The sequence below is a fragment of the Salvelinus alpinus genome, chromosome 9 (genome assembly GCF_045679555.1).
Source record: "Salvelinus alpinus chromosome 9, SLU_Salpinus.1, whole genome shotgun sequence".
Taxonomy (NCBI): domain Eukaryota; kingdom Metazoa; phylum Chordata; class Actinopteri; order Salmoniformes; family Salmonidae; genus Salvelinus; species Salvelinus alpinus.
The window spans coordinates 49,951,460-49,978,659 of NC_092094.1; the positions used below are offsets into that span (position 1 = coordinate 49,951,460).

The 27,200-nt window shown below is 42.6% G+C and overlaps 1 protein-coding gene across 1 annotated transcript; it reads left to right on the plus strand.

Annotated features, from left to right (window-relative positions):
* Window positions 1-586: 586 nt before the first annotated feature.
* LOC139530963 (serine-rich adhesin for platelets-like) lies at window positions 587-25,809 on the plus strand. The gene is made up of 12 exons (XM_071327759.1): window positions 587-628; window positions 967-1,029; window positions 1,209-1,370; window positions 1,691-1,780; window positions 1,987-2,105; window positions 2,275-2,425; window positions 2,553-2,819; window positions 6,273-10,970; window positions 11,115-11,190; window positions 11,310-14,113; window positions 25,099-25,173; window positions 25,392-25,809. The coding sequence occupies exons 1-10, from the start codon at window positions 587-589 to the stop codon at window positions 11,414-11,416; spliced, it is 5,775 nt and encodes a 1,924-aa protein (XP_071183860.1). The 3' UTR covers window positions 11,417-14,113; window positions 25,099-25,173; window positions 25,392-25,809.
* Window positions 25,810-27,200: the final 1,391 nt, after the last annotated feature.

Below are 27,200 nucleotides of genomic sequence, written 5' to 3' on the forward strand. Positions count from 1 at the left end.
CCACTTGGGTATAACCAATGAGGAGATGGCACGTGGGTACCTGCTTCTATAAACCAATGAGGAGATGGGAGAGGCAGGACTTGCAGTGCGATCTGCATCAGAAATAGAACTGACTTCTATTTTAGCCAATTGCTATGCAGACGCTCGTTGGCGCGCCCAAGCAGTGTGGGTGCAATAATTGAATAATATAGATTTCTAAATTCATTTGGTGTAGTCAGCCTGTTAGTCGTGATAATGCTTTAAATCCATCACTGCAAATAACTTGACAGTTTCGAAATCGAATACATGTGGATCACATTTTAGGGTTGAGGTATGATTCTGTGGAAGGCTTGGCAACAGACTGCACCTGTTGCAGCATGCCCAGGCACAACTGGAGCTGCGCTTTATGGAGCGGGCACACCATAAATAAGCCTGTAGACTATATCAATAGGTTAAGGCTACAATATCCTTTCATAGTGTTTATATCAGTACAACAACATAGGTCTATCAGATAGCGGACGTTTGGGGGGCATAGGGCCTACCTTTCTGGAGACGCAGGATAATCAAGTTTCCGTTATGACATCACTTGTTTACAATATTAGTCAATATGCCTACTATGTCAAAAAGTGCGGGCAAAGAAGAAGAAAATGTGAGTAGGCCTAGGATAATGCTTTGTTCGTTCTTCATATTAATATCGCTTCACATTTGTATAATTCTAAAGATGGATGATGAAAGTCTATGAGATGAATATGTAGCCTACAGAATCAGTCATCATGTAGGCCTACGGTTAGTTGACTACTTTAAGAATAGTTTAACAATGTAAATGGATCAAACAAATTTGTTTTAGATATGAGCTTGATTCAACATTTTTCATGCAAAGTGAATTGGCAAAAGGTGGAATTATTGCAAACCAAGTGACAGGGATGGGGTCTACTATCAAAACCCCACGTCTAAAAAGTTTTGTCATGATTGTCTCTGTATTTGTAGGGGTTACAGGAAGCCCCAGAGAGGACATTCCCTGTATTCTTCAGAGGAAAACTGGGGGAGAAGGTTAGTGTGATAGTATGACATTCCAAATGATCTGAGATCCTCAATTTCTTTCAAATGAAATGTTACCTAATTATATATTTTTAATGACTTCCTTCCCATTTCCAGTCCTAATTCCACAACCATTCCCACTGTAGTATCCATTGCCCTGACATTGAGGTTTGTTAAAACACAATCCACAGCTCCATCAGGAGACCCCCGGGTTTGACCTGTTGGACCCCAACATGACAGTCATGGATGTTAGTTATAACTGCCTCCACGACAAACACCTGAAGAGTTTTTTCCGCCATCCGGAAAGGAAGAAGCGGCTGGTGAAGCAAGGCCTCATCACCTCAAATGAGAAGGCATGGCAAACCTCCTTTTTCTTTCCAAAATCTTAAAGTGACACTTATATGGAACTGAGAAAATTGGACAGGTGTAAGCAATATGATGGCTAGGTGAAATGTTTGCCATTTTGCTTAGTTTACACAAATCCAAATCTACAAGTGCATAAGGTCATTGTTAGTGCAGGTTGTAAAAGAGAATGTGTTCTTAATGTCTTACCTGGTTAAATAAAGGCAAAATCAATCAATATTGGGGTAGAGGTTAGAGGTAGATTTGGGATTGGGTGTTTGTACACATGAACTTCCTCTAAAAATGCTCTTTTGTGGCTCCTCCCTTTCAGGTGCTGTGTACGTGTAAAGAGTACAATCGCTACAGTAGCTACATCAAGTCAGTTCAGTTGCTGTGGGAGAAGCAGTGCTGTGCCCAGCAGGTTAGAGTGGTCTACTTTCTAGATGCACAATTATAAAAACACAAAAGCTATATTGTAAGACACACCTTTCCATGCGTTTTATTTCAACTGTGTATGTAACTTGCTGTCGCTCATGGATGGGGAAAGGGTTTTCTGATCACGTGACAACACCAGGAAAAACTTGTGGAAGGCAAGGGTGCAAATGAATCTCTCTCTCTCTCTGTCAGAAAAATCTTTTGAAGCAGTTCCTAGTCTTGCAGCAGCAAGGGGAGGTTCCTTCCCACATCTCACTGACGGATATTAGAGAATGGCTCATTGCCAAGGGTAGAAACTACTTCAAGAACACGTGAGTGTTATTAGAATCTTTTACCCAAATTTGTTAAAAAAACATAAGCAAAGGTGTGGAATCACGTTGACCTCCTATCTAGCAATAACTTAAGAAATAGATATGGTGGACAGTTTGAGTTGTAGAAAAATGAATGTAAATCATGTTTGATGTTCCCTTGTATGTGAAGGTTTCAGAGTGAAATGGAAGAGGGGAAGAACCTTCACTTGGCTGAACTGGCTTGGGATGTGAAACGACGCCGCAGGCTTGAGGAGCTGGAAAGAGAAGTGTGCAGGGAGCTGCGCCTGGAGCGCCGAATCCGCTGGTCGGTGATTGGACAGGTAAGGATGGAACAGCGGCACTCCTAGGGCTGATATCAACTCATAGTTGTTTAAGCAGCAGTAGGACCTCAGTGTTTCTGTTGGTATCTTCATCCATTTGCCTCTCTCTCTCACCCGTCTCTCTTAGCCTGGTAGCCAGATGGGAGATTGGAGACCCCTGGGCATGGAGACACACACACCTCTGGTAATGGACTCTCCCTTCAGACACTCCACCTCCTCGATGGACACTCTTTCCAGTCAGATCTCGACTAAGAACCTCGAGGTTGCTAGGCTACATACTGCCAGACCACGTTATGCCAGACCACCAACTGAAAGACCTAGCAGTGACTCTGATCACTCTGGAACCTTGTCGACTGTGACGACCTGCTCACCACATTCAGCTAGCCACTCAGTGGTAGGTCATTTTGGTCATGAACATGTTCCCAGCTTTCACTCTTTGGGGGCTGTAGGCATATTACTGCTTCCCTGTCTCCCATCTCCTGGGAAATCCATATCCAAGTACAGTTGCAAGAAAAAGTATGTGAACCCTTTGGAATTACCTGGACTTCTGTGTAAATTGGTCATAAAATGTTATCTGATTTTCATCTAAGTCAAAACAATAGACAAACACAGTCTGCTTAAACTAGTAACACACAAATAATTTTACTTTTTCATGTCTTTATTGAACATACCGTGTAAACATTCACAGTGCAGGGTAGAAAAAGTACACTCAGCAAAAAAATAAACCTCCCTTTTTTAGGACCCTGTCTTTCAAAGATAATTCGTATAAATCCAAATAACTTCACAGATCTTCATTGTAAAGGGTATAAACACTGTTTCCCATGCTTGTTCAATGAACCATAAACAATGAATGAACATGCATTTGTGGAACGGTCGTTAAGACACTAACAGCTTACAGACGATAGGCAATTAAGGTCACAGTTATGAAAACTTAGGAAACTAAAGAGGCCTTTCTACTGACTCTGAAAAACACCAAAAGAAAAATGTCCAGGGTCCCTGCTCATCTGTGTGAACGTGCCTTAGGCATGCTGCAAGTAGGCATGAGGACTGCAGATGTGGCCAGGGCAATACATTGCAATGTCTGTACTGTGAGACGCCTAAGACAGCGCTACAGGGAGACAGGACGGACAGCTGATCGTCCTCGCAGTGGCAGACCTCGTGTAACAACACCTCCACAGGATCGGTACATCCAAACATCACACCTGCGGGACAGGTACAGGATGGCAACAACAACTGCCCGAGTTACACCAGGAACGCACAATCCCTCCATCAGTGCTCAGACTGTCCGCAATAGGCTGAGAGAGGCTGGACTGAGGGCTTGTAGGCCTGTTGTAAGGAAACCGGCAACAACGTTGCCAATGGGCACAAACCCACCATCGCTGGACCAGACAGGACTGTCAAAAAGTGCTCTTCACTGACGAGTCATGGTTTTGTTTCACCAGGGGTGATGGTCGGATTCGCGTTTATCGTCGAAGGAATGAGCGTTACACCGAGGCCTGTGCTCTGGAGCGGGATCGATTTGGAGGTGGAGGGTCTGTCATTGTCTTGGGCGGTGTGTCACTGCATTATCGGACTGAGCTTGTTGTTATTCCAGGCAGTGTCAACGCTGTGCGTTACAGGGAAGAAAACCTCCTCCCTCATGTGGTACCCTTCCTGCAGGCTTATCCTGACATGACCCTCCAGCATGACAATGCCACAAGCCATACTGTTCGTTCTGTGCGAGATTTCCTGCAAGACAGGAATGTCCGTGTTCTGCCATGGCCAGCGAAGAGCTCGTATCTAAATCCCATTGAGCACGTCTGGGACCTGTTGGATCGGCGGGTGAGGGCTAGGGCCACCCCCCCCCCAGAAATGTCCTGGAACTTGCAGGTGCCTTGGTGGAAGAGTGGGGTAACATCTCACAGCAAGAACTGGCATATCTGGTGCAGTCCATGAGGAGGAGATGCACTGCAGTACTTAATGCAGCTGGTTGCCACACCAGATACTGACTGTTACGTTTGATGTTGAACCCCCCCCCCCCCCCCCCCCTTTGTTCAGGGACACATTATTCCATTTCTGTTAGCCACATGTTCAGTTTATCTCAGTTGTTCAATCTTGTATGTTCATACAATTATTTACACATGTTAAGTTTGCTGAAAATAAATACAGTTGACAGTGAGAGGACGTTTTTTTTGCTGAGTTTATGTGAACCCTTGGTTTTAATAAATGGTTGACCCTACTTTGGCAGCAATAACCTCAACGTTTTCTGTAGTTGCAGATCAGACCTGCGCAACGGTCAGGAGGAATTTTATACCATTCCTCTTTACAAAACTGTTTCAGTTTAGCAATATTCTTGGGATGTCTGGTGTGAACCTCTCTCTTGAGGCCCTGCCACAGCATCTCAATCGGGTTGAGGTCAGTACTCTGACTGGGCCACTACAGAAGGCATATTTTCTTCTGTTGCAGCCATTCTGTTGTTGATTTACTTCGGTGTTTTGGGTCGTTGTCCTGTTGCATCACCCAACTTCTGTTGAGCTTCAATTGGCGAACAACCTTAAATTCTCCAACAAAATGTCTTGATAAACTTGGCATTACATTTTTCCATCGATGATAGCTAGCTGTCCAGACCCCGAGGCAGCAAAGCAGCTCCAAACCATGATATGATGCTCCCTTCACCATACTTTACAGTTGGGATGAGGTTTGAATATTGGTGTGCTGTGCTTTTGTTTTCTCCACACAGTGTTGTGTGCTCCTTTCAAACCACAAAATTTTAGTTTAATCTCTCCACAGAATATTTTGCCAGTAGCGCTGTGGAACATCCAGATGCTCTTTTGCAAACTTCAAACGTGCAGCAATGTTTTTATTTGGACAGTCGGTGGCTTCTTCCGTGGTGTCCTCCCATGAACACCATTCTTGTTTAGTGTTTTACGTATCGTAGACTCGTCAACAGAGATGTTAGGATGTTCCAGAGATTTCTTTAAGTCTTCAGCTAACACTCTAAGATTCTGCTTAACCTCATTGAGCATTCTGCGCTGTGCTCTTGCAGTCATCTTTGCAGGACGGCCACTCCTAGGGAGAGTAGCAACAGTGCTGAACTTTCTCCATTTATCTACAGTTTGTGTAACCGTGGAGTGATGAACATCAAGGCTTTTAGAGATACTTTTGTAACCCTTTCCAGCTTTATACAAGTCAACAATTCTTAATCTTGGGTCTTCTGAGATCTCTTTTGTTTGAGGCATGGTTCACATCAGACAATGCTTCTTGTGAATAGCAAACTCAAATTTTGTGAGTGTTTTTTTAGGGCAGGCAGCTCTAACCAACATCTCCAATCTCGTCTCAATGATTGTACTCCAGGTTAGCTGACTCCAATTAGCTTTTGGAGAAGTCATTAGCCTCGGGGTTCACATACTTTTTTCAACTTACACTGTGAATGTTTAAATGATGTATTCAGTATAGACAAGAAAAATACAATCATTTGTGTGTTATTATTTTAAGCAGAATGTGTTAATCTGTTGTTGTGACTTAGATGAAGATTAAATCTAATTTCATGACCAATTCATGCAGAAACTCAGATAATTACAATAGGGTTCATATACTTTGTCTTGCCACTATATTTGGATGATATGATGTAATATGCGTTTGTCACTTTGGTAAATGTAAAAAGTCTAGATGAGGAAGATGATTAAGTTGCAACAATGGAGACCACACATTTGATATAGAATAATTGCAACAACAAAAAATGAAAGGTATACTTGTTATATTTACTTAAACAATATTTTGGATATGGATTAACATGTGTTTTGATTTCCAACATACTGTAAATCTTAATCAATTCTGTTGATGTACCTTTCTGTGTTCATATATACAGATTACTGTTAGGGACTTGCTGCTCATGATTGGGCACATAACAAGCTCAGTATTGGAGGAGGTAAATAGCATCCTGATCCCTGCCTTGGTTGACCTTATAAGGCTGAGAGCTTCAGAAAGTGCTGCAGAGAGTATGCTCCCCATCAGCAAAGACACCAATGAAGATTCAACCCAGGGCTCTGTCAGCTGTACCTCCTTACTCTCCAAAGTCAATGTGATCTGTCTCACTCAGAGTCCTGACAGTAGGTCCTCCCCAATCTCCATTGATGAACCAGTCACTGCTGTCCAGACTTATTGTAGCAGCAGTTCTCTGTCCAGTGAGGAACGAGCACACTCTTCCTCCAGTCAGATCTCTAATAAAAACCTCCTGGCTGCTAGGCCACGTTCTACCAGGCCCCAATCTGCCAAACCGCCACCTGCTAAACCATCACCTGCTAAACCACCATCTGCTAAACCACCATCTGATAAACCGTCACCTGCTAAACCACAATCTGCTAAACCATCACCTGCTAAACTACGATCTGCTAAACCACAATCTGCTAAACCACCACCTGCTAAATTACAATCTGCTAAACCACCACCTGCTAAACTACGATCTGCTATACCACCACCTGCTAAACTACAATCTGCTAAACCACAATCTGCTAAACCACCACCTGCTAAATTACAATCTGCTAAACCACCTACTGCCACTGACTACTCTGGAACCTTATCTGCTGTGGTAGGTCGTGGGCATGTCATCCCTGTCAAACTGACCTTGGCCCCTTTCTCCTCCTTACTCTCCAGCGAAGAGACCAACACCAACCTCCCCTCCAGCAGCCGCCCCTCCTCGTGCTCTATCAAGCTTTTAGACAGTAGGAGTGACATTCCTTGCTCCCTGGCTGTGAGCTCTATTTCAACTGTTCCTGGACATGACTCTAGCAGCAGCCCTGTGCGGGAGAATCAATTTGCTACTGAGGTCTCGTCGATCTGCCTCAGCCAAGATAGAAATGGCCAAGGAGGGAGTGTGACACCTCCAGCCCCTTTGGATGTTTCCCTCCCCTCCATTATTGAGCGGGCTGGCGAGCTTGTATGTTCCGTCATCTCCAAGTCTTTAGCAATTGTGGAGGTGCGGTCAAGTGTGAATGGTGAGGAGGGCTCTCCATCTCCCACCACAGTCTCCCATTCTCCTACAAGGGTGTTTGTCAGCCACTTAAGGAGTAGCCCACTAGGTGAGGACCTTGTAGATTCAACACTTGCGGATGTTATCTCTGTCCTGAAAATGGAGGGAATTCTTTCCTCCTCTCCGACTTTGGAGGAGGAGCTGCTTGATCTCTCCTCCAGTTGTTCTTCATCATCCAGCGAAACACTGCAATGTGTGTCTGTTGGCCCTCTTGGCAGTGGGTCGGAGACGTCCTTCAAACTTCTTGGGGGTCGTACTCTGAGTATCGCCACCCCAACGGCCCATGTTATCACAGAGGACTTAGAAGTCTACAGTGATGAGATCATTGACGAAATCCTTATTATAATGAGGACCAAAAAAGATGATGACAGTGGAAGTGACGTCTCTGGTGCATCAACACCATGCAGCACACCAGCACCACAGAGCCGGTCCTCTTCTGCACTGAGGGGAGTGCTTCCCCATGACAGGAGGATACTCAGCACAACACTGCTTGGAATCCAGAACACACTAGACAGTGAGAACTTCTCAGGAGAGAGCTCCATCTCACCACAGGACAATGCCAGAGTCCTGGAGATGATAAAGTTGCTGCAGAGGCGCCTTGATGGGACACCCTCAGAGTCCTCCATCCATATCACAGATGTGGCTTCACCCTTGAGCTTTCCTCTCCCTGTATCTCTCCATGCTGTTCAGTCGTGTGTATTTGCCACTGACAAAGACCTGAAGGCAGAAAGAGTGAAGGGAGTCTTTGAAAGCCTGAGATCCCAGTTTATGAGCTACTCCATCAAGCCTGTGAGTAACATCATTACCAGGGCAACAACAAAGATGGCTGCCTCCAATCAGGTTAGTTTAGAGACACTCCAGGCAGCATCAGCAAAATCATCTGCTGTGGCTCAGAACCTTATTAGTTTGGTTTTATTTCAAGTTGCCAAGGTGTCCTGCTCTGATGACTTAGAGGGTCTGGGTGATCATCTCAGATGCCCCTCAACTTTGACCAGAGTTCTGACACCTTTGACCTTAGAGAAAGCTACACTGACACCTGCTGTTCTGAAGATCAGAAGGGAGATGTGTAAGGAAGTGGCCACCGAACTCCAGAGTTTCTTGATCAAGGAATCCCTTACTGGCACCCAGACACCATCCAATGGACATGCTTGCACTTCTGGTTCTGCCCCAAGGGAAACTGTGCAAGACATCCTGAGGAAAACCGAAGAGGAGGCTTCCAACAAATGCCTGAATAATATTTTCTCTGTTAATTTGGATGAGCGGCTCACAGACTCCATTGCAGATGCCTTATATCCAAAGCTGCATGACACATTGGAGTCCAAGAGAGAGCTGCAGGCTTCTTATTACAGCTCCCAGATCAGCTGCAGCCTCAGCCCCTTCGAAGTTGAGAGCAGCCTAGAGCTCCAGGAGTTCACTGACCCACTATCTGAGTCAGTATTGTGTCTCCTGGATAGTACATTTGGAGATAAAGCTCAGAACTTAAAGACAGGCGGGGGTGTTTTACAATATGTCACAGACCCAACCTATAAAAAGCTTTTGATTGGACCCCACACCAACGACGTGAATGTGGTTGTGCACACGATTGCAGTAGAGGAGTTGCCTGTTGAGGGTTGTATTGCGCAAAGTGAGGCCATTCATGGCCTTCACAAGAAGCAAGAGTTACCTTCCAGCACCAGTGGCAGAGGGAATGAGACTCAGAGCCCTACTAATTGCCTGCTGGAGGGTGTAGTAGGCAAACTGGTACGGAAGATGCTATTTCAGGGCCTTGACATCCCTGAGGTACCCATGAACGACAGCCGCTCTGAGAGCTTGAAGCTACAGTATGAACTGGTTGCGAAGCTTTGTCCTCTGATGGTAAGGACAATCATGGCTACAACCATAGCCAATCAACCACCTACTATTCAAGAAGCAGTGATGTCTTCCGAGAACATCCGTGTGAAAGAGCTGTGTGAGGCAGGTATCAAACCTCTCAAAGAGAACCATGTACCCGATGACTCTGAGACAAACATCATGGTCAGAAGGGCTTTGAGTGAAATTGAATCCTGTATGATTGAGAACTCCGACAAGGACTCTCCCAGTCTACATTCCACACCAGAGGTGGTTGTAGACCTGATCACCAAGCTGCTTCATGGGTATGAGCTTGACTCAGAGGACTTTGCATCACCTGTGTCATCCCCAACCACCACTCTCTCTGATGTGGCAATGGACATGGTGGTTTCTGTCCTTCGGGACATGTCCGATTCCTCAGACGTTACCTCAGCATTGGAAATGACCAAGGATCTCAAGACGCCGTACTCCCGCCCCTCAAGTGCAAGGATTGTAAGTGCCCTCTGCAGAGAGCTGGAGGAGCACATGGGCTCTCCTGATGCTCTGAGGCGAGCTTTGAGCCGCGGCAGCGGGGAGATGACAACAGCCATTGCGAGTGCAGTCACCAGGGAAGTCAACCGTCTGGGTTCAATCGTACCCAAAGTCTCTGTCCGGCCGCTCTCCTCAGACATCTGCCTAAGGACAGACCAGGACAAGGTCATGGTTAAGAGCCGATGTGGCTCGGCTGAGGTGAAGGCATCCCAACCGGTGTATATTATTGTTCATGTAGAGACGGTGATGGATATCATTGTCCGGCTGCTGTCTCTGATTGTTCCTCGGACCCAGGATAAACTGGCCAGCTGGACCCTAGTTGAGGATGTGACCAACAAGCTGTCCAGTGCTCTGTGGGTGAGGGTGACTAACAGGTGGAGGGAAGCAAATGTCTGCCTGAAGGCAACAGACATCTTTCAGCTGGTGCTGTCTGTGCATAGAAAGTTGATGCAACGCTATGGCACAGAGGAAGCCCTACAGAAGATACTGTGCCACAAGGCACCCAAGCTGCACAAGGACATTGTCTGTCTTGTCACAAACGCAATTATGGATGCACCATCCAAACTTCAAGGCACCAAAAATCTGGAATCTACACTCAACTTGAAAGAATTGACAGCCTTGTTTAATGAAATGACAACCCGTCAATCTTTGAATAAGAAAGCTGAGCAGAGCAGCATCAAGACTGAGATTGAACAGCCGGAGTGGTCCACTGTGGAACAAGTGACATCCGGTTCCAGCAGCTTCATTAGGGAGCTTATATTAGAAGTCCTGATGAAGCTTGTCAAGAAGATATGCCGTATGCCAAAAAGGACCAACAAACATCAGCGCATCCAGATCAGTGATCTGGTGACTGAGCTGATCCGATTGTTCGATGATGAGGTGGCCAAATATCTGATTGAGGAAATGGGAAGCCAGCAAAAAAGTTTCAATTCTAAGATGACATCGAAGCTGGCAGATGCCATCTACACTGACCTTGGGAAGGTCAAGCGTTTGAAACGCTCCTTGAAAATTGACGATTTATTTGAGGATCAGGAGATTGTCTCTGTCATTGTTTCCCACAAGCTACTGGCCATCTTGAAACCCTCAGTGCCCAGCGAGACCTCAGACCTTGAAGACTCATGCAGTGATGATGTGGAGGATGCAGAATCTGAGGGGGTGCATTATGCCACCGGCAGAAAGGTAACACAAGCTCAGATTACTCTTGAATGGTCATTGGTTGTGCTTTTTGATGTCGGCACCAGTAAATATAGTTGTATAATTATAGGAATATGTAAAGGAAGTGAAATTGATGTTTAATTGTGCATCCTTGAATTCTGATCACAGTCCAAGATGAGCATTGTCCTTAAAGACACTACAGACCAGCCAGAGATGTACATTGCTGTGGATTCTCCACCTATGAGTGAGTATTCCTGGGGGGAAATGTTCTTATGGGACAATTATATATAAAGAAGTAATAAATTGTTGTTTTATCAGACAATTGTCCATCTGAAATTCTTACATATTTCATCTTCTTGCCAGTTAAATTATCCAAGATGAGGAAAGGCATCCGGGGCTTCTTCTGGGGAGTCCAGAAGGCCTGGAAACGCTTGGTCACCTGCAAGTCCTCTGGGTCCTCTGATGGGTAGCCTGGATGACGTGCAGCCCATGTCAGTTGCTTTTGCCAGGCTACATCTGAGGAGGACACCACAACTGGCCTCAATACAACATTTTTATTTTTGTTGTTCATTTCATTTCTGTTTTCATTTTGAGTCCCCTAATGCCGCTATATTTGAACCAGGCTGTCAGTGGACTAGCTTACCATTAGTTTATACTCCTTAAGGAAGATCCACTATTTGCTACACAACACCAAAATTCCATCTGGGTCTTTTGATCCCTTTTTAGCTCCCACTCCTGTAACTAGGAATGTGAGCTTCTAAATGTCATTCAGACATCTACAGCTTCTCCTGTGATTAGGAAGATAAGATAAGAAGCCCAACCAATTGACTAGATGTGCTGTACATCTGATGCCCTCTCCCTATTGTAATCATTGATCCACGTCCATTGCAGCCTCTAAATTTGATGTAGATATTTAGCCTAAATTAAAAAATGACAAGGAGGGTAGGCCGACAGCAGCTTCTACTCTTACGATTAGGAAAGTGGTGCTAAACTTTTTGGGCTTTGAGGAACTATGTATTTTATTTTTCAATCACTTACATACTTTTTAATGGTTGTTTTAATAAACCATTTGTATTGCAGATTTTGATTAATATTGTATCTTTTATAATTTTTCATTTTAATTTAGGTATTAATTTGATGACATGGGACTAAAGTGTAGTTTATACCCTACATACGTACACAAGAAATAACTTCAAGCAGCTACACAAAAAACACTCTACACAAGAACGCAGGATCAGCATTTTGTGAAGCGTTCTTGTGTTGCACACGAAGGGTATGAACTAGGCTTAGTCATTTTATGACTTCTATAAGGGTATATAATGGTATCCATAGTGCAGTATTAAGATATTCATTATGGAGCTTTATATTATAGTAGAAATAATGTAAATTAATCAAAGTGAATTGATGTATGTCAACTTGATGGTGATATTTGTTTGCTCAACAAAAGCTATATTGGTGTTAGACGGTCTGAAGTTTAAAAATAAAGGAGAGCCGCACACTCTAGGAGCTCAGATGCAAAAATGTAATTACCAACGTTTCGACAGCCAAGCTGTCTTCATCAGGGTATAATCACAAGAGACGGTCTGAAGTTGCCTGACATTCATGTATTTATTTAATTGGCACGGCCCTGAAAGAGGTAGAAAAGGCCTCAAGATGGCGACAAATATCTTCTATCAGAAAATCAAATAAATGTATTTATCACATGCGCTGAGTAGAACAGGTGAAATGCGTTCTTAAATCTTCCTCTAACTCTGCCTTGGCAGAGAAGGGCTTGATGAATCATATACAGTATATTGAATTCAGAGTTTCTAGTGTGAAATACAACATTGCTGTCTGCCAAATTAATTAGCAGTATTAAAGCAGTGAGTGTACAAAACATGAGTGCTCTTCCCATGACATAGATGGACCAGGTGAAAGCTATGATCCCTTATTGATGTCACTGTGTAGAGGAAGAGACAGGTTAGTGAAGGATTTTTAAGCCTTGAGACTATTGAGACATGGATTGTGTATGTGTGCCATTCAGAGGGTGAATGGGCAAGACAAAGTATTGAAGTGCCTTTGAACGGGGTATGTTAGTAGGTGCAGGCACACCGATTTGAGTTTGTCAAGAACTGCAACGCTGCTGGGTTTTTGACGCTCAACAGTGTCCCGTGTGTATCAAGAATGGTCCACCAACCATTCAGATAGACAGATAGATATACAAGGGCAATCAACCACGTGAAGGAGTCCATCCACAGAAACTAGTCCCATCGTTCTATGACGAACACAGATGGTTTTATATCAAATTCAGAGAGACTACCGCTCTGCCAGTTCCTTGTTGGTTTGGCTGTACCCCGAAAAAACATTAGGAACACCTTCCTAATATTCCATTGCACCCCTTTTGCCCTCAGAACACCCTTGTCGAGGCATGGACTCTACAAGGTGTCAAAAGCGTCCCATAGGGATACTGGCCCATGTTGATTCCAATGCTTCCCACAGTTGTGTCAAGTTGTCTGGATGTGCTTTGGCTGGTGGACCATTCTTGATACACACAGGAAACTGTTGGCACCTACTACCATACCTCGTTCAAAGACAATTCAATCTTAAATCTTTTGTCTTACCCATTCACCCTCTGAACGGCACACATACCCACTCCATGTGTAAGGTGTGTAATGTAAGGTTTGAAGAAAGTTTTCTGCAATTCTACATATTTTGCTATGGGACAGTGAGAACTTTTTATAACAAATGTCATGCAATTATACTCGGTATCCCATGGGGCACAGATTTTTAAAAAAGTGCAGTTTTACAGTTTATTTCCTTCAATTTCCTTCAATTTGACCCATTTTGCCATGGGGTGGATAGAATAGAACAAAATAAATGGTTGCCCTCTGGAGGTCAGAGCCCCTGGGCACGGCATTTGGCCATAATTATTACTAGTTTAGATAGCCGGCTAAACTACACTACATTACCAAAAGTATGTGGACACCTGCTTGTCAAACATCTCATTCCAAAATCATGGGCATTAATATGGACTTGGTTCCCCCTTTGCTGCTATAACACTAGATGTTGGAACATTGCTGCGGGGACTCCGTCGGGCACGGATGTTGGGCGATTAGGCCTGGCTCGCTGTCGGCGTTCCAATTCATCCCAAAGGTGTTCGATGGGGTTGATGTCAGGGCTCTGTTCAGGTGAGTCAAGTTCTTCCACACCGATCTCGACAAACCATTTCTGTATGGACCTCGCTTTGTGCATGGGGGAATTGTCAATGCTGAAACAGGACAGGGCTTTCCCCACACTGTTGCCACAAAGTTAAAAGCACAGAATCGTCTAGATAGGCATTGTATGCTGTAGTGTTAAGATTTCCTTCCACTGGAACTAAATGGCCCAGCCCAAACCATGGAAAACAGCCCCAGACCATTATTCCTCCTCTAACAAACTTTGCAGTATGCATTGGAACAGGTAGCATTCTCCTGGCATTCGCCAAACCCAGAATCGTCTGTCGTTCCAGATGGTGAGGCTTGATTCATCACTCCAGAGAAAGTGTTTCCACTGCGGCGAGCTTTACACCACTCTAGCCGACGCTTGGCATTGTGCATGGGGATTTAAGGCTTGTGTGCGGCTGCTCGGCCATGGAAACCCATTTCATGAGGCTCCCGACAAACAGTTCTTGTCCTGACGTTGTTCCCAGACGCAGTTTGGAATGCGGTAGTGAGTGTTGCAACCGAGGACAGACAATATTTACGCGTTACACTCTTCAGCACTCGGCGGTCCCGTTCTGTGAGATTGTGTGGCCTATCACTTTGCGGTTGAGCCGTTGTTTCTCCTGAAAATCACGCACAGAACGAGCTGTATGACTGGTGGCATTGTCATGCTGGAGGGTCATGTCAGGATGAGCCTGCAGGAAGGGTACCACATGAGGGAGGAGGATGTCTTCCCTGTAACCGCAGTGTTGAGATTGCCTGCAATGACAAGCTCAGTCCGATGAAGCTGTGACACGCCGCTCCAGAACATGACGGACCCTCCACCTCCAAATCGATCCCGCTCCAGCGCCTCGGTGTAATGCTCATTCCTTCGATGATAAACGTGAATCCGACCATCACCCCTGGTGAGACAAAACTGCGACTTCTCAGTGAGGGGCACTTTTTGCCAGTCCTCTCTGGTCCAGTATGGTGGGTTTGTGCCCATCGGCGACGTTACTGCCGGTGATGTCTGGTGAGGACAAGCCCTCAGTCCAGCCTCACTCAGCCTATTGCGGACGGTGTGAGCACTGATGGAGGGATTGTGCGTTCCTGGTGTAACTCGGGCAGTTGTTGTTGCCATCCTGTACCTGTCCCGCAGGTGTGATGTTTGGATGTACCGATGCTGTGCATGTGTTACACATGGTCTGCCACTGCGAGGACGATCAGCTGTCCATCCTGTCTCCCTGTAGCGCTGTCTTAGGCGTCTCACAGTACAGACATTGCAAGAGACCCTGGGCATCTTTCTTTTGGTGTTTTTCAGAGTCAGGGCACTAAATAGGCCTTTCTACTAAGTTATCAGAAATGTGACCTAAATTGCCTACCATCTGTAAGCTGTTAGTGTCTTAATGACCGTTCCACAGGTGCACGTTCATTGTTTATGGTTCATTTAAAAAGCATGTTAAGCAGTGTTTAAACCCTTTACAATGAAGATCTGTGAAGTTATTTGGATTTTTACGAATTATCTTTGAATGACAGGGTCCTGAAAAAGGGACGTTCAGACAATATTACTGATCAGTTCATGTGTAGGTCCTCTTCCCTTGGGCCCATGCCTCTCCACCTTAAATTGATGGATTTTGATGGGGATTTATTTATGTAACTTAGATTGACGCACCGGTGTGTCAATCGATTCTAGGAGGTTAAAATCTTTTATCCCCTTCTCAAATATAATTATTAATGCAATATTTAATTCATGAGAAAATACGCCAACTGTTTTAGTTTTCATTCTTATGGTTAATCTCTGCCTGTTAATCACTAAACTACCCATGCTGCATAAATAATGAGCAGATGCAATTATACCCTCATTAACTCAAGTCTCCTGAGCAGATTTTTCTGTCACACACATAATCACTTCACCATTTACATTATCTCACATATCATCCTATTTCACAGTGCAGACAGCTCCTAATAACAAATGTGATGAAGTTTCACCCATTTCCTTTGGTAGATTAAACATTCAACAACATCCCCAGCAATTCCTCATACATTAATTCCCCATCTCCTCACGTCCTCAGGCCAACACTGCAGATATCTAGCCTCCGTGGAGAAGGGTGAGAAATAGGGGGGAGGTGGGGTGAAACGTGGGAGAAAGTGTGATGAAATAGTTGGCTGTTGGTGTAACATACGCTGGGAGTCAGGAAGCAGGTCCAGGAGGTGAGCATAATAAAGAAACAATTCCGATGAACAAGCATGAGAAGCATACAGAAAGAGGAAACAATACTACCTAATGACTGAGGTCAACTGAGGGCTAAATAAAGGGAGCATAACAGAGTAAGTTATGACCAGGTGTGCTTAACAGTGGGGAGCAGGTTTTTGTAATAATAGTTGCCAGGGTTGGTGCTTAGCTCCCTTTTTCTTTTGTATCCTGAAAAACTCCCCAGTCCTTAAAGATTTCAAGCATACCCATAACATGATGCAGCCACCACTATGCTTGAAAATATGGAGAGTGGTACTCAGTAATGTGTTGTAATGTATTTGCCCCAAACATAACACTTGGTATTCAGGACAAAAAGTAGTGCTGAGCAAATAACAGAAATGTAATTTTTTTTTAGGTAATGAAACCACAAATTGACCGACATTGGTTTAATTATTTGACTTACATTTTGTTTGGTTTTCTTCTCTGAGCTCGATGTGCAGTTTCTGTAGAGGTGCAGTACCAGTCAAAAGTTTGGACACCTACTCATTCAAGGGTTTCTCTTTAAATTTGACTATTTTCTACATTGTAGAATAATAGTGAAGACATCAAAACTATGAAATGACACATGGAATCATGTAGTAACCAAAAAGGTGTTAAACAAATTAAAATGTTATATTTGAGATGATTCAAAGTAGCCCCTCTTTGCCTTGACAACTTTGCACATTTTTGGCATTATCTCAACCAGCTTCACAAGGTAATCACCTGGAATGCATTTCAATTAACAGGTGTGCCTTGTTAAAAGTTAATTTGTGGAATTTCCTTCCTCCTTAATGTGTTTGTTGAGTTGTGACAAGGTAGGGGTGGTATACAGATGATAGCTCTCGATTTGGTGAAAGACCAAGTCCATATTATGGCAAGAATAGCTCAAATAAGCACTTTAAGACATGAAGGTCAGTCAATCTGAAAAATTTCAAGAACTTTGGAGTTTCTTCAAGTGCAGTCGAAAAAACCGTCAAGCGCTATGATGAAACTGGCTCTCAGGAGGACCGCCACAGCAAAGGAAGACCCAGAGTTACCTCTGCTGCAGAGGATACGTTCATTAGAGTTGCCAGCCTCAGATGTTGCAGCCCAAATGCTTCACGGAGTTCAAGTAACAGACACATCTCAACATCAACTGTTCAGAGGAGACTGTGTGAATCAGGCCTTCACGGTCAAACGGTCAAAAAAACACTACTAAAGGAAACCAATAAGACGAGACTTGCTTGGGCCAAGAAACACGAGGAATGGACATTAGACCGGTGGAAATCTGTCCTTGGGTCTAAGTCCAAATTTGAAATTTTTGGTTCCAACCGCAGTGTCTTTGTGAGATGCAGAGTAGGTGAACAGATGACCTCTGCATGTGTGGTTCCCACCGTGAAGCATGGAAGAGGTGTGATGGTGTGGGAGGGCTTTGCTGTTGACACTGTTGGTGATTTATTTAGAATTCAAGGCACACTTAACCAGAATGGCTACCACAGAATTCTGCAGCGATACGCCATCCCATCTGGTTTGCGCTTAGTCCCACTATCATTTGATTTTCAACAGGACAATGACCCAACACACCATCAGGCTGTGTAAGGGCTATTTGACCAGGAAGGAGAGTGATGGAGTGCTGCATCAGATGACCTGGCCTCCACAATCACCCGACCCTAAACCAATTGAGATGGTTTGGGATGAGTTGGGCCTCAGAGTAAAGGAAAAGCAGACAAGTGCTCAGAAAATGTGACTCACCAACTGGCTTTGGTCTTATGTAGCAAAATTTAAATTATCAGTTTTTTACATTGGATAAAAGTAGAGACTCAGAGCTACAAAATGGTATAACATACACTGTATTTTTGAGGAACAATGGGAAAGTAATTTTACTTTGAAAGTTGATACTTGTAAACTCACTTTTCAGAAAAGGGCCTTTAATTGTTTTGGTACCTACTAGAGAGCTCTACTTTGTCTACACCCATTCAGCATTGTTCACACCCTCTTAAGCCTTAGCCCCACCCATCTCTTTTAAGGATTCACATGAGGTCATGTGCTAAAGACTAAAAGTAGTAGCCTACAATAAGGAAAAATTACAGGTAAACAGAAAGTGTCCAGATGAAAATATTTCTAAAATAAATGGCACTTACCCAGATACACTTGTCTAAATTGATGGGTCATGTGAAATAAATGCTTTAACCCCCAGCCACATCAGTGGAGGAAAAATTACTAAATTGTCATACTTGAATAAATGTATAAATCATTTCAAATTCCTTATATTAAACCAGACGGCACAATTGTATTTTGTTTTAAAAAATAGCCAGGGGTACAATGTACTTAAGTATCAAAAGTAAAAATATAAACCACTTCAACTTCCTTTTATATTAAGCAAACCAGACAGCACAATTGTATTTTAATTTTTATTGATTGATAGCCAGGGGCACACTCCAACACTCAGACAATTTACAAAGGAAGCATTTGTGTTTAGTGAGTCTGCCAGATCAAAGGCAGTATGGATGACCAGGGATGTTCTCTTGATAAGTGTTTGAATTGGACAATTTTCATGTCAAACTGTAACAAGTACTTTTGGGTGTCAAGGAAAATGTATGGAGTTAAAAGTACATTATTTTCTTACGAGTGAAGTGAAAGTTGCCAAAAAAAAGTAATGTACAGATACTACTTAAGTAGTACACTTAAAGTATTTTTACTTAAGTACTTTATATCACTGCCCAAATGCCTTCACACCAGTACATTAGCAAACTTTATATACTGTTACACATGCACTTATCTATCACGTAGTATTCCATAAGTTAAGGCCATGCAACCTGAGTGAGGTGCACATGTACAGTACATAAACAGATGCATGACACTTGATATGGTCACATGATATTGTTGTGGTATGTCACAAAATCATATTACGACCACACATATCTATATTAATTGTATATATCAATATGTTGCTATGTCTTGCTAAGTGGATGGTCTCTACATAGGGTGTAAACGGTACAGCCAAATGGTTACTTGGATAGTAGCAATATCAGATAGTGTCAATATGAATAAAATATACAGTATGTACGAGAACAATAACGATATCAGTGATAGACGAGGTAGTTATATGCATACAATCAGGGGTAAAGTGGCTGAGCAGCAGGACAAAAACAAATAGTGTGTTAGGAGAGAGTCGTGAATCGGGGCGCTGCAGATAGTGCTGATGACTGGTCCGTATAGCCACGCATGAACAAGGAATCTATATTCGGAGAGCCTGTTTCGGTCCTGCCCTTGACTTTGGTGCAGGGCATGTGATATCCATAGCTTCTTCATCGCAAAACTCCGTGATCTTGGACAAAAATATAGTTTGTCTAGCTGTGTCCAGTCCAGGTGCTGCTTTTACAGGCAGACCATCTATGGGAGGAAGGATGTCAGCGTTGTGCAGCAGCTGAAACCTGGTCCTGACAGTCCGAACGCTTCTTGGCGACAAGAAGGCTCCAGAGCATCGACGCTGTAAAACAGGGAACAACAACACAAAATCAGAAGACATTACAAACCTGCACAACATCAATTCACCTCCCAAGTTTAGGTAAAAAAAAGAACCTCATGGAATGCAATAAATGATTTTCACCTGAGGTGCTGGTACTGCTTGATCTGTGGCAGCGGCCTGAAGTACAGAGTCAGGTGTTCTTGCCAGCCATAGCTTTCCACCAGCACCGTACCATCCTCTAGTCCAACCAGCTGTGGGATGTTGACCCGTCACAGTGCTGTCCTTCACAACACCAGCAATCTCAGACAAAGTGTTCATTCTGTTCTTTCTGAAGTGCTGCTTGATGAGGCCGAAGCACCAGTCGGGGACAAACTTGGTGTGGCCTGTGATCAGGAAGTGAAGGTCCAGATTGTGGTGGAGCTTGTGCATGGTCCACCAGGCACAATAACAGAGCACAAACTTGTTCTTGCGTTGGCCACTACAGTTATCACAATTCAGGTCCACACGTGTTTTCCCAACTCAGTAGTTGGTGAAGAAATGGTGCATGTAGTTGATGACTGCACTGCTGCCTTTGCTTGCTAGCTCTCTTTTCGATGGTGGATTAGAGTCAGGTGTGTTCTACTGATTAACAAATTCCAGATACAAATATTTTTGCATTATTATACAATAGATCCGAAATGGCATCCTGAGAACATCACTACACACAGTTCATACAGGTAATGTTAGCTACTGTAGCTAATCAGCCGGCTAGCTAACAGCAAGCTTTAACTAGCAATACAAACCGATTGTCATAGCTACCTAAAGTTAACCAATAAGTTCAATGTTAGCTAGCTAACATTAGGCTATAACTAGCAATGCGAAATGGCAATCTGAGAAAACATCACTAACGTTACACACAATTCATACATGTAAATTAATGTTAGCTAGCATGCCAGCCACCTAACCTCAGCTAATGTTAGCTAGCTAACAGCAAACTTTAACTTGGGATCTTTTGTTTAGATGTCACGTTAACATTAGCTAGATAGCTAAAGGAACTATAATCCCAATCCATAGAGTATGTGACAACTCCTTCAAGACTGTTGGAAAAGCATTCCAGGTGAAGCTGGTTGAGAGAATGCCAAGAGTGTGCAAAGCTGTCAAGGCAAAGGGTGGCTACTTTGAAGAATCTCAAATCTCAAATATATTTTATTTGTTTAACAGTTTTTTTTGGTTACTACATGATTCCATATGTGTTATTTCATAGTTTTGATGTCTTCACTATTTATGTAGAAAATAGTACAAATACAGAACCCCTTGAATGAGTAGGTGTTTCCAAACTTTTGACTGGTACTGTAAATCAAGCCTGAACTATGCGATATAGGAGTTCGTTTCCAACAGGCCAAAATTCGACATAGTTTAACGCAGAAAATGTGGTAATTAACTACAATGAACATAATCCATTGTGCGTCCGCTTAAACTTGTCTAGTCTGTGTGGCGCACTGATCTATAATAAGACAGGTGTAGAGCAGACATGGAGAAGAGAGAACGTGCGATCGAGATGGATAGAAAGCAGTTGCTTCGCAAGCCTAAAAATACATGATGTAATGCCGTGTTCACATTGGCAGTTTGAAGTGACATCCTATTTATTTGCATATCCCATTAGAATCTGTTATTTTTCCTGCAGTCTGAACAGCCAAAAAGCACATGGAACTGGATATTCCAAGCCATAACTCAAATCACCTTCGTAGGGGTGCTGAAAAAAAATAATCATAAAGTCATAAAAGTATGCCTTTGAACTACTAAAATCGTGATTTTTGCTAGACAGCATAGGCAGCAGCTCTATAGAGATGAGATGATGACTTGGAATTAAATAATAAAGTCATCAAATAAACAAATATTATATTTGGGGGAGGTTCTACTAAGCTATATGGAATTGTTTTAAGAAGTTCATACCAAGGATCATTTTGCTATTTGATTTCGAATTTTAAGACCCATTGAAGTATACAAAAAATTATCTAAACAAAATTTGATAAAATGTATTTGGCCTTATTGCTATTAGCCCATACAAACGCATTGAATAACAGATTCACTACATGGAACAACAAATAGTCCCCCCCCGCCAAAAAAAAAGCTAAAGGAAGTTTGTTCTGAAGTGTATGTCCTATATCAGGAAACATGTGCTTTTTCTTCTTTCTTTTTTTACAAGTACTTAACGCTTTATTTTTGGCACCAAACAGTCTCCATATATACAATATGTCCATTTAAAGTTTTCAACTGGTACCTGGGGACATTCAGACGATTCTTGTGAGGCCTGTGGGTACTAAATTAGTGTGTAGCCCAAACTCTTCTAACGCTACAGATAGAAGTTGGCAGATCGGCTGTATCAAGACGCTTGTGGGGGTCGTAGAACAAAACAGAACACCATCGTGTTCATGGAGTCTGGAGATACTGTTCAAGTATTTAAAAAAATAAAAATAATAATAATAATAATAATGATGTATTGTTAGCTAACTAGCTACAGTGCAGGCTAACTCAAATGAGTGACTAACATAGCTAGCTAGCTATTCAGCCAACTTGACATACAGTATATATTTTATTGTATTTTTTATTTAACCTTTATTTAACTAGTCAAGCCAGTTTAGAACAAATTCTTATTTTACAATGACGGCATACCCCGGCCAAACCTTCCCCTACCGGACAATGCTGGGGCAATTGTGCCCAACCCTCACTCTAGCTAGCTAAGTGAATTAAATATCACCAGCTACCTAACTTCACATTAGCTACCTATCTCGATGTATTCATGATTAGAGTTGTCTTTCATGGAGTTATCCATGTATGGGAAGCTGCTCAATCCAAGATCACAACCAACCCCAAAAATGGAGGCAGGTGGGAGGGTGAAGGGAACTGGTATGTTGTAAATGACTATTGTAGTTGGAAATGGCAGATTTTTTATGGAATATCTACATAGACGTACAGAGGCCCATTATCAGCAATCAATCAGCAACCATACTCCTGTGTTCCAATAGTACGTTGTGTTAGCTAATCCATGTTTATAATTTTAAAAGATGAATTGATCATTAGAAAACACTTTTGGAAGTATGTCAGCACAGTTAAACTGTTGGCCTGATTAAAGCAATTAAACTCGCCATCTTGAAAAACTGGAGCTTCAGCATTTGTAGGTTCGATTACAGGCTCAAAATGGCCAGAAGCAAATAACTTTCTTCTGAAACTCGTCAGTTTATTCTTGTTCTGAGAAATGAAGGATATTCCATGCGAGAAATTGCCAAGAAACTGAAGATCTCGTACAATGCTGTGTACTTCTCCCTTCACAGAACAGCGCAAACTTGCTCTAACAAGAATAGATCGAGTGGGAGGCCCCGGTACACAACTGAGCAAGAGGACAAGTACATTAGAGTGTCTAGTTTGAGAAACAGATGCCTCACAAGTCCTCAACTGGCAGCTTCATTAAATAGTACCCCCAAAACACCAGTCTCAATAGTGAAGAGGCGACTCCGGGATGCTGGCCTTTTAGGCAGAGTTGCAAAGAAAAAGCGATCTCAGACTGGCCAATAAAAATAAACGATTAAGATGGGCAAAATAACAGACACTGGACAGAGGAGGTGTAATGATGGGGCGGTGAGTCGGAAGCACGTGCAGGTGAAACTTTTTAATAAAACAAAACCAAGAACACGACACTAACATAAGGCAGAACGCCAATACACAAGAACAATACCAACTGGTGAGTGAACATGGGAGAGTGACATATAAAGGGGAGGAAATGGAGTCCAGGTGTGAATCATAATGATTAACAGGTGTGTGTAATGATTTATCCAAGGACCGGTGGTTAGTACTCTGGCGACGTCGTACGCAGGGGGGAGGAGCAGGAGCAGACGTGACAGTACCCCCCCCTCCCTCTCTGACGTGTCTTGAGATGTTGCTTCAATATATCCACATACTTTTCCTTTCTCATGATCTATTTTGTGAAGTGCACCAGTCCCTTCCTGCCTCATGATGCCATCTATTTTGTAAAGTGCACCAATCAATCCTGCAACAAAGCACCGCCACAAAAGGATGCTGCCACTCCCGTGTTTCACGGATGGGATGGTGTTCTTCGGCTTGCAAGCCTCCCCCTTTTTCCTCCAAACATAACGATGGTCATTATGGCCAAACGGTTCCATTTCTGCTTCATCAGACCAGAGGACATTTCTCCAAAAAGTAGGATCTTTGTCCCCATGTGCAGTTGCAAACCGTAGTCTGGCTTTTTTATGGCGGTTTGGAGCAGTGGCTTCTTCCTTGTTGAAATACATCCACAGGTACACCTCCAATTGATTCAAATGATGTCAATTAGCCTATCAGAAGCTTCTAAAGACATCATTTTCTGGAATTCTCCAAGCTGTCAATTTAGTGTATGTAAACATCGGACCCACTGGAATTGTGATGCAGTCAATTATAAGTGAAATAATATATCTGTAAACAATTGTTGGAAAAATGACTTGTGTCATGCACAAAGTAAATGGTTCTAACCGACTTGCCAAAACTATTGTTTGTTAACAAGAAATTTGTGGAGTGTTTGAAAAACAAGTTTTAATGACTCCAACCTAAGTGTTTGTATACTTCCGACTTCAACTGTATATCTCACTAGGTCAGGGTATTTAAGCCTCCATATTTCCACTAATTCCAATATATCGATGACATCCGTGATTTCCTTAAGTGCCTGAGGGTGGTAGTTTGTGGTGTGATTTCCTTTACGGTCCATAGAGGTATTTAAAACCAGATCATAATCTCCCACCATAATAGTACTGTGTTGCTTGTAGGGTTGATAAATTCTTAGATATATTTTCAAAGAAGCATGGATCATCATTATTTGGACCGTATAGGTTAATGAGCCATATCTGTTTATGGTCCAATGACATATTTAAAATCATCCATCTACCTTGAGGATCTGTTTGGACAATTTGCACATTTGGATCAAAATCACTGTTAATTAATATCATCACCCCATTTAAAAAAAAAAATTGCCCATGGGAGAAATATATTTCAATTCTATCACAATACTGTATATGTTTGTAAACGTATTAAAAAGTAACATGATGATTGAGTGTCTATAATGCACTTCATACTTTTTTTTTTATAACTACGCTATATTATTTATCCTCGTGTGTCTGTGAATGTTTTTCAGTATAAATTACTCTGCAGCCACTTAGTGTGGACACCAGGTGAGGCCACACACACAGATTCCTGTTGAACACGTGTCTCTTTAACTTCCTTATTTTCTCAATAGCAGTCTCTCTCTTTCCCTTCATCCCTCTCCCCCCTTTTCCCTAAATCCTCTAGGTTATATCAGCTGTGTCGGTGAACCCCTCCCGCATCTGAACTGGCTGACACGTACAGGGCACAGCATGATCAGAGGTGAGAGGTCACTTGGTCGGGTCAACAGGAAGTCAAATCAAATGCATTAAAGTGTTATCAAAGAGATGCTTTACAGATAGATGTAGTAGTCCCAGAGTTAATGATCCAACGTAAGTTTTGCATTTCACCTTCTGATGATTAGGATGACTGAGTGTGATTAAGCCTTGTGTTCATTTTTTAAAAATATATCTCTCTCTCCATCTGTTTCTTGTCTGCAGGTATGTTTTGATGTGAGAGAGGATGCCAACCCCCATTCCCGTCATCGCCACCTCAGCTTAAGATAACCTTCTGGCCAACTGTGGGCCCAAGGCTGGTTAGGAGACACCGCTAGAGACACTTATGTAATTGTGATGACCTGAGAGAATATGACGTTTAGTAGCACTATAATGAATTAATCATATGCTGTCTTCCCTGCTCTGTTCTTACCTCTTTCCCTTTCTGTCTTTTACACTCTCTCATACCTCTCTTCCCACCTCCTCTTTCTTCCTCTGTTTATATAATGCACACCAGATGTGCATTGAAGTACAGATTTAACTTGTATTTATAATATAATAATTATTATATTTATAATGCATGTACTATGTATTTGTAACACTTGGATAATGCACTTCTTTAAATAAAGCGGTTCAAATTCTCTACTGGTTGAAATTAAGTCTCTCATTTGGTGAAATACTACACCTATCCTGTGTCCTCAGATCATTGCAGATGAAGGAAATTAGATTTTGAGATTAATCTGTTTTTAGAATGTGTAGCCATTGATGTCCCAGGAAGAAGATTGGTTAAAACTTATTTTGGGTAGGGGGCAGTATTTTCACATCTGGATGAAAAGCATGCCCAGAGTAAACTGCCTGCTACTCAGGCCCAGATGCTAGGATATGCATAGTATTAGTAGATATGGATAGAAAACACTCTGCAGTTTCTAAAACGGTTTGAATGATGTCTGTGAGTATAACAGAACTCATATGGCAGGCAAAAACCTGAGAAAAAATCCAACCAGGAAGTGGGAAATCTGAGGTTTGTAGTTTTTCAACTCTTTGCTTATCCAAGATACAGTGGAAATGGGGTGATGTTGCACTTCCTAAGGCTTCCACTAGATGTCAACAATTACAGGTACATGATCAGTGAATATATTCAATATACAGGCTACAATGTGGGGAACTCATGCATGCTAATAACTACATGTATATATGACATGCATCCTTGGCACAAAGTTATATTATATTCTACTCAATCCATAGGCTTCATTGATGCCATTCAGACTGTTTTGAAGCTGATACAACCGTCTATGATAGCTGAGGTTCATAGCTAGGTTCATAGCTAGCTAATATTGATATAATATTGACATTTAACATTTATGTGTAACAGTCATTTTATGCCATTTCTTGGTGATTAATGATTAGCTGGTGGAAGCAATTAAAACCGCTGTCCTGAACCAATATTTATAGCAACCGATTTAGGTTCCATACACAGAACGGCTACATAGCTAGCTTCACAGCCATAGGCATTTAAGTATTCTTATCCTCCACTACACAATAAGCAAGAAAATAGATAGCTCGCTACGTTACCTCAACTGCATTGCATGGCAAATATTAGCAATGCAAGCTTACAAAATTGTACATTCAATTTGCAGTAAAGGCTTCAGCTAGCTAGATTCTTTACATCCACTGTTTCATAAGACGACAGCCTGGTTTGCTGGTTTTCTCTTTCTCTCCCTCTTTTGGTTTTATGTCTTTGTGACCTCTTAATATTTAGCATCCCCACTCTTTCTTTCTGAAAGTGAGCTCTGAAAGAAATCCCTGACCATCAAAAGGTATGACACTGAGGTAGAGTCACATAACACAGTAACCAATTGACCAAATGACCATTTGAAGGGGGAAAATAAGACATTGAGAGACAGACTTACTGAACTGACCGTGTGTTGTATTCATTTTAAATTACCTTTAGCGACAGGCTGTGTCCTTCAGTGACACGTTGTGTTTACTAAAGGCATCAGCATGCTTCGGTTCTGGCGCTTAGCCAAACGCGGC